Source organism: Symphodus melops (genome assembly GCF_947650265.1).
Source record: "Symphodus melops genome assembly, chromosome: 1".
Lineage (NCBI taxonomy): Eukaryota > Metazoa > Chordata > Actinopteri > Labriformes > Labridae > Symphodus > Symphodus melops.
In genome coordinates, this window is record NC_136691.1 from 21,414,997 (window position 1) to 21,429,217 (window position 14,221).

Consider the following 14,221-nt stretch of genomic DNA (forward strand, 5'->3'; position numbering starts at 1 on the left):
CAAAAACACATGCAATGTTCAGCAGGGCATGGAGAGGGAGTGCTGTCAGAGGGGGCTCCATTAGGGAGCTTTCCTGGAGTCACTGCTAAATGTGCACAGTTGGAGCCCCTGCTGGGGTTTAGGGTGCACACACACTATAAGCTATCCCGTACTGTGCTTGTTCCCCTCTCCCCCACTGTCCTGCTCTCACTCTGCTCAAGGACGAACCAGGCCTGAGCACAGTTAGCTCTGTACATCACACATGAATGTCTTGATGTGATCATGCAGCCAGCTTAGTTTAAGAGACAGCAGACTTGATGAGAATAAAAAAAGGGGGTAGCGGTCAAGTCTCCAAATCGAGACAAAAAAATAAGACCGCTGCTTTACTGACTTTGAGATTTATTTTGAGTTGTTTTAGTCAGAAACAGAAAAGACTCACCATAAAATAAGGCTGTCCACGTTTCGTGCCTGTGCTTGTGCCAGGTCCAAGGAAGTGTACCGTGCTTGAGCAAGGCACTCACAGTAATCAGGCGAACTGCATGCTTACATACACAGATTTCCTTGTGAGTGCACCCTCTTTTTTTTGGGGGGGGGGGGGGGGGGGGGGGGGGTGGTACTGGCCTGGGACCCTGAGCAGTGGCCGGCCTTGCATGATGACAGGCTGTGCCTTTGAGTACAGTGGATAGAGTCAGGAACTCTATCTCTAGAGAGATTGTAGGGAATGATGACATGTGGGAAAGGAACCAGTTGTTAGATTTGAACCCGCGCAGCACGTTCAGAGGCCTCAGTACATAGGGTGTGCAAACTAACCGCTAAGCTAACAGCACCGCCGCTAAGTGTGTGGCAAAGCTGAAGATGGATTTATCTGCAAGCTGACTTTTTGTTTTACATACAACTTGAAGTGTTTTGTCATGTGTTAGTATTTTCTCTTGTATAAAAAGATGTGTGGGATAAAAATGCCAAGTGAGATTTTGTTCATTTCTCTCTGTTGGTACTTTATATTCTCCAGAAGATGTCAAAAAAAGAGAGAGGGACAGACAGTCGTTCATAAGAAAACTGTAGAACATTTTATTCATAGACAGTACTTCAACACTGGAACACAGAATTCAACTTTCCCTGTGTTTTAAGGAAACTTAAGACCACAAATGCTTCCAACATAAGGCAAATGTGCATGTCATATTTTCCAGGTCAGATGAGAAAAGAAGAGTACAATCACGACAGCTGTATGCATAAAACACCTGCACACACAGCACAAGTCAGAACTCACATTGGATGACCAATCCCACACACATGCTGAGAGCCCGACGCAGACTTTTATTAAAATATTCTCCGTTTATCTGTGGGATGATGGTCATCTTCAAGGAACACTTTGACGTTTGGCAAATCCACTCGTTTGTCGTCGAACAAAAGGCCGATGTCAGTCTCACCTTGCGTGGTTAGCGTCATGTTAGGTCTGGGATGTGTAGCCTCACCCAAGAATGAAAAAGTAAGGAACCTAGAATCTAGAAAAACTCACCGCCAGCTCTTATTGCTTTTCTTTTTTTGCTCCTAATATTTTGTATTTCTTCTTCTTTATACTTTATCTATTATATAGAAAGCATTAAATACGACAAACACCAGTTAGGCGCTGTGACTGTCGTCATAGTTTCGCGTGACGGGCCCGCTGCATCTCATCAACGCCACAGTTTTGCTCCATCGGAGGGAGTTCGCCCTGCTCAACGAGATCTGTTTCTGGATCATGAGGGCAGAGATGTGCAGCTGTATTCACACTACAGGGGAACTACAAGATGCCAACAAGGTTAGCAACAGGGGCCTCTCAATCAAATCATTAACAGAAGATGACCTCGAAGCTGGCAGGTAATCACGGGAGTGATTCACTGTGCTTTTCCCCATAATCCCGATAAAAATGAACTCAGAGTGAACCGTAGTCGAGACAACAGGTGAAACTGACCTGAGAAAGATAAGATGTTTACTGACCATGTAGCAAAGTAATTAATATGCTGTTTTTACCACAGCAGCACACACTGAACAGCAACGATGAACATGTTGTGTCTGGCATGGCGGTTTGCCACGACATGACCAGTTACAATTATAAAATCAAAATGGTTTGATTTTATGAACTGAACTAAATGGACTAATGGAGAACTCAGGATGGCTATTTTTTGTTTTTAGACAAGCATACGATATACCGCTATGAAGCACTTAGAAATTGAAGTTTTGGGGCTGAGGCTAGCATTAGCATTAGCTCTGGTTTCTTCTCAGTGCTCGGCTCAAAAACGTCCCAGATTCACAGAATAACCACGTATCAATGTTGTGCGATGTGGCAGAATCAACAAACGTACTCAGATTTATCCAAAACGTCTTGTTCCGTAAATATTATGGCACAACCTGTCAATGTACACCGACCAAATAACCATTCAGAAGTCGGATAAAGCAGATCTCTGGTACTGCATAATGAATGAACGCACTTTTTTACAAAATCACTCAAACAGCACGTGTCACTGTTTCACCGAAAGAAATAATACAGAGAACACCTAGCATAGTCTTCTTCATCCATTATTGATATTATTAAGTGTTTCCCAAAGAGTTTTTTTTTAAGACAGCAAACACAAAGTACAACATTGTGCCAGTGCTTTAGCAACAATGACCTGAAGATCGACCACCTCCTCGAAACGAACACCAGGGGAACATTAAGCCCTCCGAGGAGTTTCCGTTCTTTTAACAAGTGCTCTATTTTTTAAATTATATTTTTGAAAACTAAAGAACTGACCGTTGTAAAAAGGTTTGATGTTGGTTTGCAGCCTTAAAACTAGAGCCCGACCAATAAATCTTCCGGCCGATAATATCGGCCGATATTAGCATATCAAGTGACTATCGGCATTGGCTAATGTTATCTCTGCAACACAACGATATTTCTAGATTTATTCACCAGTCATTTAAGCGTCTCAGAGTTTTACCAGCAGAGGGTGCTATATGGATTACAATAAGCATCTTCACTCTCCAGAGTTTAAGGAAGCATGTACACGTTACTTTTCAGTCGAGTGACCATCCTGTCTTCATTACGTATCTTTTCCCCAAGTATCTGCCTTTGAGAGATCAACACAATAAATGTGTAGATCTGTGTCTAAAGATCCAAGATACATGTACGAAAGATATCAGCCCATATATCGGTATCAGATTTTCGCTTGTTAAATTCATTATCGGCCCCAAAAATACTATATCGGTCGAGCCCTACTTAAAAGAGACTGTAACAGCTGCCACATGAATGAAACTTGAGGGCTGTTATTTTTTTGTTTTTTCCACTGACACGATCAAAACTGTTCTTGTATGTCTCTGGTGAAATGCTAAAAAAGATCTCCTGAGAGGAAGATGCTTTTTGTTAAAGGAGAAACAGAAGCTTTAAACTCCATTATTAAAACTTGCAAACAAACATTTATTGGAAATATTTTGGTAGCAGAGTTTTGCAAAATATTTTCCCCTCAGGATTGTGTGACAGCTGTTACAGCCTATCTGAAGGATTCGGGCTAATTCATCTTCTGTACACAGATCTGAAATACTGGACTGTTCCTTTAAACCTCATGTGAAGGTCACCTTAATGCAAACTGTAAAATCTTTTTTAAAAAGAAGACTTTATGATGACGGTGTGATACAGACAATACTGACACAATGAGACCACAGGGCCCTTCAGGGACAAACACACTGTGGCCTTCTGGGTATATTTGTGAGGTAATCCCTTCAATGTTCACTCTATTAGAAGGATTTGGATTTTTCTACCATTGAAATAATTAAGAGGCCTCACACATGAAACAATAAAACACTACATTTCCTATTACTACTGTTTGAAGACGCACACACTTCCACACACACTTGTCGTATTTCCACGTGTACGGTACACTGACTAAACCACGAAACAACGTTCAGATGTAGGCGTTATTACAGAGAGATACTGTGGCGTACATTCACATGGTTTCTCTGAACGGGTGACGAGTGGATGCTTCCCGTGCTCCACAGATGGCGGCGAGGTCAGGTGACAAACTACAGGCAAAAATGGAGGCACATTCCTCTCCTGAGGCAGAGGGGTACGGGAGGACTTCTACTTTTTATTTGTATATTTTTTTTACGACAGGCTCTCGCACCTCTTCAGCAGAGAATCCGGGGGCCTGGGGTAGTAGCCGGTGGTGCAGGGCTTGTTGGGAGAAAACCTGGGGAACTTGTAGTCCAGAGGGAGATCTGAAGAGAGTCAAACATTCAAACAGGGAAGGTGATAAAGAAAGTTATCCAGAACATGTGCAGACCATGTGAACGTTAAACGCAGCCACAGGAAAGAAAAAAAGTATTTTATCATTTTTATCTTCCCTCCTCTTAGTTTTAAACCCAACACTGATGCTGCTTGTAAAAAGGTGCAGCAGAGACTGTATTTCTTAAAGAAGGTGAACAGGTGCAAAACATGCAATCATGCCTTAAAGACTTTGTTCGATCGTTGTATTAAAGTGTAAGACACTGAGGACACCCACTGTCCCTGGAGGTGGTTGAAGCACGAATGTGCAACATTTTATCCCAAAATAAAGCAGAAATGAAAAACATCCTGTTTAAATGTGTCTCTGAGTCCTGACTGTCTACAGTGAGGGAGAAGCTCGAGTCCCGCTGGCTGTGTTGTCGTGTTTACACGGACGAATCGGCCCTGCGTATAAAGCTGTTTTATTCAAGGACCAGAGGAAAGACGAGCATATACTCACTGCTTATTTGGATGTCACGTAAGAGTCTTTAGAGTCGTTCTGTCTCAACGTATGTGCAACGTGAAGTTATAAGTTAGCCAAAGTGCGCTAACATTAGCATGCTAACAAAACAAATGCAGGACACGGGCAACTGCAACTCGAGCAAATGAGCATTTTGACCACCGCCTGCATTTAATGGTGATTAATTATTGTGTGTTGTTGTGTTATTGTTAAGTCTTCTTGGTGTAAAGTCGGGTGGAGAGGGGTTCGGGGTGTGTGTCGCTGCAGGAGAGCGGCGCTTTCGCCAAACGAAGAAACAGCTCATTTACTTAGTGCTAGAAGAAGGTGATCTGTGGACAAGACAGACGCTTTTCTCCCCGCTGGAAGCTGTTTTCACTAAAAGATCGACTTTGAAATGATTCTTTTTCGGGGGGAGAAGTTACATATTGTTGCTTTAAAAGCATCTGCTCAGTGCGTTTTAGTTTCTACCCTGGCTCATCTTATTTGTACCTTTCTTTTGTCTCTGCGGATGTGTCACACTTTACACAGCTGTGCCTTCCTCCACATACTGTACCTGCTATGTGCTCCACACTGGGGATGGCCATGGTGCTGTATTTGTGAATGCAGTGGCAGCACCAGGTCAGCTTCTGGCTCTCCTCGTCCCCTCCTCCACTTTTATGTACGTCGACGAAGTACGAGCCCCACTGCTCGGACACGGCAGACGGTGTCTTCATGCCCTGCTCCTGTTCAAACAGTTGACACAGAAACCAAATGATGTAACCGTGTGTGAAGATTAATTTCTCAGACGTGTGCTGACAGGATCAACGGGGGAGAAGTCGACTCTACCCTGACTTCAAACTGGCTGTAACCCAAAGCAGCTACTTGAATCATTTTCTTGAGAAATCCCCCGCTCTCTTACTCATAATCACTCATTAAACATCTAAACATTTTTACAGGCAGAGAGAACGCATGAGCAGCCACCACCTCAACAACAGGATGTGGTTGAAAGAACGAGCTGCTAAGGATCAAACCTCACCAACCAAAAAATGATAAGTGGGCAATTGCAGCTAATGTTATCAGAAAGTGCTCGGAGAGAGAGAGAGAGAGAGAGAGAGAGAGAGAGAGAGAGAGGGAGGGAAAGAGAGAGAAAGAGAGAGAGAGAGAGAGAGAGAGAGAGACGGAGAGAGAGAGAGGGAGAGAGAGAGAGAGAGAGAGAGAGAGAGAGAGAGGGAGAGAGAGAGAGAGAGAGAGAGAGGGAGAGAGAGAGAGAGAGGGAGAGAGAGAGAGAGAGAGGAGTCAAATGTCTGTGATCATCATGTTTGAATGGAGATCTGAACCAAATGTGTTTCTAAAAATATCACGTTTAAAGGAACAAAAAAAGAAGCAGAGCAAAGAAGAACTGCCTGAAGACGAAAAGGTTCAGCATGTTGAGGCAGCAACCTCTGACATAATCCAACACAGATGATTCAACTCTACATGGAAGTTAATTAACAGCCTGCAGCCAAAGAAACTTCTCAGTAATCTTTCTATCTACAGACTCCTCTGCTGCATGAACTGCATGCACCACAGTGCACACATCAGATTGGTTCATTTAAGATGATACTGATAAACAGACCACAGGAAGAGGAAGTCATCTCTAGTCTCTTCATGGACTTGCTGATGAAGCAGCTCCGACACGATGTGGCCTCATAGATCCAAAGAACGTGTCAAAGGAAACAACATGGCCACCGGTGTGTCACTGAAGGTTTCTCTCTTGTGCTCAGAGAAGAGAAGAGAGTCGATAGACGAGGTTTTAACGGCTTATTGAGGCTGGAAGTCCTCTGGAAAAGTTCTTGGTTTTATATCGGGGAACTTATCGCGTGATTTGCAGAACAAGCGGCTTGGCGCCCAGTATGTTCACCTCATAACGCTTTGACCACGTTTCGTTTGAGCGTTCAGCATGGTAACACTATATGAGTTTTAAAAAGCGGGATCCACATGACAGTCTTTAAACACTTTGCCTAGTCTGCCTTCATGGCTTTGAGAACGAATACGAACCTCTGAGCTTCTGTAAACTTACAGCTCACGAGGATATGGTCTGTTAAAAAGGAAAATTCAGATGACAGGACTTCTGCACCAGCTCCTTTTTCTGACTGAATCAGACGATTAACACGTCTTTAGAAATGAACTGCAAAATGAGCCGTGATTTAACCTTCTGTCTGCGATGGGTTACGATAAGTCGATTGATTCACGCGGGTTTTTGTGACTGCCTAACAAGATGCAACAATTTCAAACCAAATTTCCAGAGTCTTGAAGCGTGTGGAGTCAGGGTAAAGGAGAAGAGGCCCATAGAATTGGGGGTGGTGGGGGTTGAGTACTGGGAGGTGGAGCTGAGGTTGGGTGGACTGTTAAACAGAAACAGCTGCTTCAGTAAACTTACCTCAAACTTGCCCTTTTTCTCCAGAGGCTCCACTTGGGCCTCGTTGGACATGGCTGCGTCGCTCTTCTGGACGCCCTCCCCCTCCATTTCCTCCACGACCATCACTGTCTCCCACTTCCCAAAGCTGCTGGCGGGGAACATGTCCGACCTCATGCTGTCTCCAAAATATACCACCTGTTTGAGGGGGGGGTCGAAGAAAAGAGGTGACAGAGAGGACAAACTGGTTACTTTTAAGAACAACACTCAGGTTTAAGTGCTTGTGGTAAAAACGCTCTTAAGCTGAATTCCTCTCTTGGCAGAAGTCAAAGTCACCTGGCAGATCCCTTATGGACCCACAGGGGGGAACTAGACCAGACACAAACGGTCTGCAAAACTCATCACAACGTCTTTGACCATCACGTCTCTTTTGTTCTGGATGTCTGGGAAGAAAAAGCAAGCCGGGGCAGGCTTTTACTGAGACGCATTCCAGGACTGAAGTGCAGGCACACGCCATTTAAAGCTTTAAATCCCATTTTAACCGAAGCTGGGGTTTTTTTATTGTTCCTCTCAAACAAAGAGGAAATTAAGTGAAGAGATTAGAATGACAAGACCCAGAAGTCAGCTGACAGTCGTCTGAGAAAGCAAACCAGAGTCCAGTTCAAAGACAAATATGATCGGGAAACAAGAAAAGATCCAAATGTTGATTTAAATGTGGCTTGAATAAGGGTTTTATTAGTTATAAAAGGGTTATATCATGAAATGTCAATGATATGGTTTATTTTGAAGTTTCTCTCATGTGATTTATGAAGTTTAAAGTTTCTTCTGATTATTCTTCTAAAGAACTTTTTGTAAGCATGTTTTGGGGGATCTGCTGAAAACAGTTAAATGAGCTAAAAGAGGCTTAAAAACTCACTTAAGCTGAGGAAAAAGATCATTCTTAAAAAAAAAATCCCTGAGGGGATGATCACATTATTTGTAACCATTTCAAGTTTTGTAAATTAAAGAAACACAATCCAATTACAGCTTTAAAGGTCCAATCTGTGAGACATCTCCTGAAACTAACCTTACTGTATGTTCAGACTTTAAGGAAACATGCTGAGTTGAAGTTCTGTCTTCTCTGACAACAATACAGCAGTCAGTATGTCCTCCTTCTAACTTTAGATTGTGCTCCTGAATGCTCTGGATTTGATTGGACCAGAGAAGTTGCTGAGTCGCCTTTTTTTGGTTCAATCTGTTTTCACCATGTGGAGTTTGTTTCCTGCTCGCTTCCCATAAGATTATAAACTCTCAGCCCGAACCCTCAATGTGTACAATCAACTGAAGTCTTTATTTGACTAAATGCGATGTGCCCCATGCTAGCCCCTCTTAGCATCACGACTCAAGATGTGCGCTCTAAGCTAATCAAACCTCAGGAGTCAGAGGGCCATGATGAGGATGTATTCTAGTAGCTACATCTCATCCCTCCTCCTCCTCACAGATCTGTGCTGTATCTTAGTCCAGGTCGGGTCTTGCACATGTAAACAAACAGACGGGCTTATCCAGGCTGCTACGAGCCAGGCCTGTGAGGAGGAGGAGGAGGAGGAGGAGGAGGAGGAGGAGGGCTGCCGCCGTAGGGAGTCACATTTCTTCCAGACTTTCCCAGAACTGCCCACAGCTGGTCTTCAGACCCCGAAAAGCCATGCACCTCTCATTGCTCAGCAGAGCTGCAGCCCGAGTCACGGGATCACTATAATAAATATTTACAGAGGGCCAAAGATTCCAAGGTATTACAGAAGGGAGTCGCTGTGGATGGTTTCGGTTACATTCGCCTGAACCTGACTGTGCTCTGCATGAGAGGTAGCAACATGAGGTGAATCACTCTGAAGGATACCATGTGATTCAGCATGGAACAAGCTGCTCTTACCTCCAAGCACGTCCACACACGATGTTTACAAGTTTATACTTTGTTCTGGTATCATGCTTACAGACTGTTCGTATTAAAGAAATGAAGTCTGAGTGACTTCACCCATCTGTTCCTGCTTTCGAGGCCCGTCGATGGCGTTCTCCATCCTGGAAATGCCGTCTCAAACGAGCTTTCAGTCGACCTAACTACAGGCGGGTTTGAAGCCTCCTGACGAACAGCAACACTGCATCCTCCCAACAAGTAGTTCACCTACTCACTCACCATTGTGATTTACTCGTATTGTTCATTAAATCAAAATGGAAGAAATGCATACCCCCCCTTCATGTCAGACAGTTACAGCATGAAGTTATTGACAGCCAAAAACACGGTCTACAGCACCACCTGTGGCAGTCTCAAATGGAGGACATGATTGGATGGTTAAATCAGACCGTATTAAAGTCAAACTGGTTAAGTGACCAGCCTAGCACGCTTATATGATGGGCCAATCCAAAACTCAATCGGACTAGTTGGCTAAATTAGTGCAGGCAAGTTACCACACCAGCAGAGCCTGGAGCCAATCGAGTTGTTTGGTAGCCTGAATGAATGAATTTCTAGTTTTCCACATCTCTCAGTTACATGTGCCCACTTACTATTGGATGGATACACAGTTGGCTTCAGGCTTTATGTAGCCTTAATCAGCCTCTTGTTAGTCTAAATATAAAGACTCTTAAACCTGCTTCAGCGCAAGATTTCGACACGCTGTGTGAAGTAGAACTCGTCATTCATCAGTATGTTAAAAACTGACTGCCAAAAACGGGCCCCATTTGGCTCCAACCTACCAATAAAAGAAAGTTAACGGTCGAATCAGAGCTGAGCCTCACAGGGTGATAACCTGCCAGTCTGGTCCCTCATCCGAAGGTTAGTTTGATAATACGATTCATCACAGCTCGTTGCTTCCTTTTTTATTCGTGTTATAGTCTCTGCATCAACCCATCACTCAGAGGAGCAGTTAAAGCTAAAGCCAGGTAAACAGAGCTGCAGGCATGCAGAGAGGCCTTAATGAGCTCATTGTGCTGCACGCTGTGTGGGCCCTGGAGCACCATGAGGGCGGGGGGGGGGTCGACAAGTCAGCCATGAAAAAACCCCACTTTGTCATTTGGTCCAATATTCAAACCTGCACTTCTATATATTCTATAAGGTATGAAATATTCTGCCAACAAAATGAGGTCATTACATCTGCTTTCAATGCAGTTAGGACCAAGCAAAGAGAAAGACAGGTCTACGCTCTCCAGTCTACACTACAAGACCTCAAAGTTATTAACAGAAGAAGCAAGTTACATTTGGTCACTTCTGTCAATGTTTGGTCTTAGTAAAGAGAGTATAACTATACAGCAACAACTCTGTAAACTTGACTTCTTTCAATGTCGATATCCATCTTCTGCCTGCTCCACTTTTCAGAAAATGAGTGCTCAAACAGGCCGTTTGGAGATTTTCCCTTCATGACATCACAAAGGGCAGTAGCCCCTCCCCCAGGTGGGTGACACTCCCACAGCTAGGTGTTTGTTCTGCCCTCTGACTCTGCCTTCTCACCGTAAACAATAGGACATGGAGGGAGGAAGCTCCGAGTACAACCGAGTCCTTTATGAGAGGGGGCGTGGTCAAACACAGCTCATTTACATATTTAAAGCTACAGACACAGAAACGGCCTGTTCTGAGCAGGGCTGAAATAGAGGGGTTTATAGACATGATCAAATACAGGATCAGAGTGGATTTACAACACGAAACATCACACACATCATTTTTAAGCAGCTCTGAGACTTATTTAAACTGGTTGAAAAGGAGAATATGTGACCTTTAAAAAATAGCACTATATGCACCATTAAAACCTACAGTATATAAGTTAATTCTTAACATCTTAAACAACGATTTCATATCTGCTCTCAATCCAAACTCTTCGTGTCACTCATAAAAACCCCTGAGAATAATGACTGCTTCAAATATTCAGGCCTGTGTCTCTGTCTCAGCTCCTCCGTGACCCTGTCAGGTTCAGCCCTGTGCTGAGAGCATTGTAATCTTCCCTGAATGCCTCCATTCAGCCCACCTGCATTAAGTCCTGTCAGGTGAAAGTGGAGAGAAGTGAAAACACAGAGTGCCTCAGGTCAACCCGGTACGAGGGTTTAAAGCAGCCATAAGTGCAGGTTGACACTGAATTCCACAGGAGCTTTCTCCACGTGGCGGGGGGAACAGAGGGGGCATTGAGCAGAGGGGGAGGAGGGATGATGTGGACGATGACGAGTACTGCTGGGTGGAGTTTGATCTGCTATGGAAGGTTTTTAACTCTTCTGAGTGTTACACTGATTTAAAATGTCAGATATTTAAACTGTTAAAAACTAGGCATGGTTCGAAAACTTTTTCAAATCTATGTTACGTTCAAGGATAAAGACAGCTGACACGCCGCTTGCTATCGAAAGGCCATCCAACAAAAAGAAATAAAACTTCTGCTGATCCATTTATTATGTCTGTTCTACATTTGATTCCCTTTGTTAATAACTTATTACATTAAAAAACATATTATTGCAAACAAAATTCTTGTTTTCTACGAAAATAAAAGTGAGGATAAGATGTTTTTAATTGATTATTTTTCTAAGGATGTCAAATGATTGTATAAAATTGCATGATTTCAAATTAAGAAATAAAAACTGTGAGGCTTGGGCACACATATCTGGTGGTAGTCCGGTGTAAGAGCAACACAAGCGAGGGTCTGGAGGAGGAAGGAAACAACGTCAGTGCAAAGGATCGGACACACAGGTGCTGACAGGAAGTGACCAGAGGTGCTGACAGGAAGTGACCGCAGGTGCTGACAGGAAGTGACCAGAAGCAGAGAACAGTTCTTTAGAGTTCTAAAATAATCATCAAATATTGTTATTATCAAACAAAACCATCGCTCTCCTCAACGCTATCTTTAAGGTCCAAAGACTCTTTAAGGGTCTTTAGATTTTTCTTAAAGGTGCAAAGGGACTCTACAGGTAGAATGGATCCCGTCTGTACACAGTGTTCAGATATTTACAAAGTATTAAAACTCAAAGGAGATCTTTGATATTTAGGTCCGTCTGATGGATTCTAATGTTTGTTTAATAGGACAAACACGACTTCTCATTGTCCTGTCCCTCCTCGTTAGCTCCCTCTGTGTTCTGTTTGAAAGACGTTCTCCAAAGATGAGGCTTTCTCTCTGCCAAGTACATTTCACTGAACTGTCTCACAGGACTTTTTTGTAGCTGGCTCGTATTCAGACTGCTGACGGCTCCGATGACTCAGCATTGTTTACAGTCTATTCATTATGACCTTATTGTCTCTTATTTGTAATCCTGGTTTCTGCATGGTTTACTTCACACGTTATCAATGAACTCCAACATGTTGTGAGGATCAGTCTGTAAAACCCTTCAGGCTCCTGTTCTTCTGTTGTTCTTCATCAAGTCGTGGCACGGACGTGTGCAGACATTTTTTAACTGGGGCGGCCCGCCTGGGGCTCTGAGTAAACCTGGTTCACAGTTCAGGAGTTTTAAAAATCCTAACAGGTTTCTTCTCCAGAATCTCAAACAAACACACTACAAGATGTGAAAATATTTGCACAGCACAGACTCCAAGTTTTCTCACAGAAACGACGGAGCCGGCGTTAAAATGTGCCTTAAACAACCTGATGTCCTAACGTTCCATCGAGCGAAAGCTTCTTACTTTATTTCAAAATAAAACCAGGATGGAGTTCAAACAGTAAGTAAAGTACTCTCAGCTTAAGTTGGTGCACATTTTCAAAATAAAAGCCTAACCATTTTTATTTTAAAAAGTGAAATAATGGAATTTCAAACATGGAATTAATCAGGATTAACTATTCAAAGTTAGTGATTAATCAGGATGAAGTATAGTAATTTAGTTATTAATTAACATTTCCTTTGACAGCCCGAGAGTGAACCTAGAAATACATTGTTACTTAAAACAGTTTGCACAGGAGCAAAGAAAAGGTGAATCAGTTCTCCACCGAAGCAGAGAGGGATGAGGATGTCTTTGGTCTGTGCAGACAGAAGAATGAGCCTCATTGTATGTGCACTAAGAAGTTGGAGGGGAGCTGGCAGCGCTGCATGCTGGCACACAGCAGGCCTGTCCACATTCATGCCAAGGGCCACGTTCCTCTCCTCCATCACCGCAGTGTGAATCTCCCTGAGCTGATTTATCGTGAAGCCTTCATCTCTTTCAGCCTCTGCCAACAACCTGATTTGGAGTAAACCTCAAAGCGAGCCGGAGATGTTATTCATCCAGAGAGGTCTGTCTGTTCGCTGTAGCATAAAGAAACTAAAGGGGGAAAAAAAATCTACCTTTGGCTCCGGTTTCCCCGTCATGGTCTTCAGCAGCTCGTGGAGGTGCGGCCAGTTTCCCTGCGAGTACCAGCCGGGTTTGTCCAGCGACGGCAGTCCCTCGCTCTCCTCCACGTCGTTCACTGGTGGAGACAGAACGAGACAGAACGGTTAGACCAAGCAGACATGACCGCACAGATTTGAGGCCTCCAGCAGCAAAACCACGTCAGCTACAACCTCACCACAGGGCTCAGCAGGAAAACTGAAGAGCAGAGCACTGTACATGATACTCTGAACGTCAGGGAAGTCTCTTTAGGTTACACTATCCTCTATACACCTCCATAGAAAGTCATTATTCACATGCTAACATGCAGCATTTTAGCTAACACACTTTGTGTTTGGTCGTAAATTCAAATAATAAACAATAAGAAAACACGTTGAATTTAATGAGTTCCACAAGATGAACTTGTTACAACAAGTTATAAAAAGTTCAAAACAAACATATAGTAAAGACCATCCTGGTTTAAGCCTCAGTCCCTTTGACTCGCCTGCTGTATCTGGATGTTTCAACCAGCTCTCTCTCTCTTTTTACAGGGATTTGTGCTTTCAGTGTTGATTATTTTGAGGTTTAAAAAATGTGGAGAAAAAGCAGCAAGGCACAAAAAAATAAACATGAACTTCAACGTCTGTCCGAGAGAGACAGAATAATGAGTGTGTACGCAGCAGAGGTGAAGCAGCTTTAAACTCATGACACATCACAAACTAAAGGATGTCTGTAAGATATCAGAACACGCCACCTCACGTGACCTCAAGTGACCTCACGTGGACAACAGAGAGGCTGGTTAAGATTTCAGATTATGATTATATTTCAGATTATAATGCAAAGAGGAATAAAGATGAA

At 43.3% G+C, this 14,221-nt stretch overlaps 1 protein-coding gene across 1 annotated transcript in view; it reads right to left on the reverse strand.

Annotated features, from left to right (window-relative positions):
• Positions 1-1,023: 1,023 nt before the first annotated feature.
• The window catches only part of nt5dc1 (5'-nucleotidase domain containing 1), a 60,561-nt gene continuing 47,363 nt past the window's right edge, over positions 1,024-14,221 (reverse strand). Inside the window, exons 9-12 of the mRNA XM_079360599.1 lie at positions 13,342-13,463; positions 7,114-7,287; positions 5,269-5,437; positions 1,024-4,209 (exon numbers count right to left, since the gene is read on the reverse strand). Coding sequence (XP_079216725.1) covers positions 4,097-4,209; positions 5,269-5,437; positions 7,114-7,287; positions 13,342-13,463 — 578 coding nt within the window. The 3' untranslated portion in view covers positions 1,024-4,096. The remainder of the gene's footprint in view (positions 4,210-5,268; positions 5,438-7,113; positions 7,288-13,341; positions 13,464-14,221) is intronic.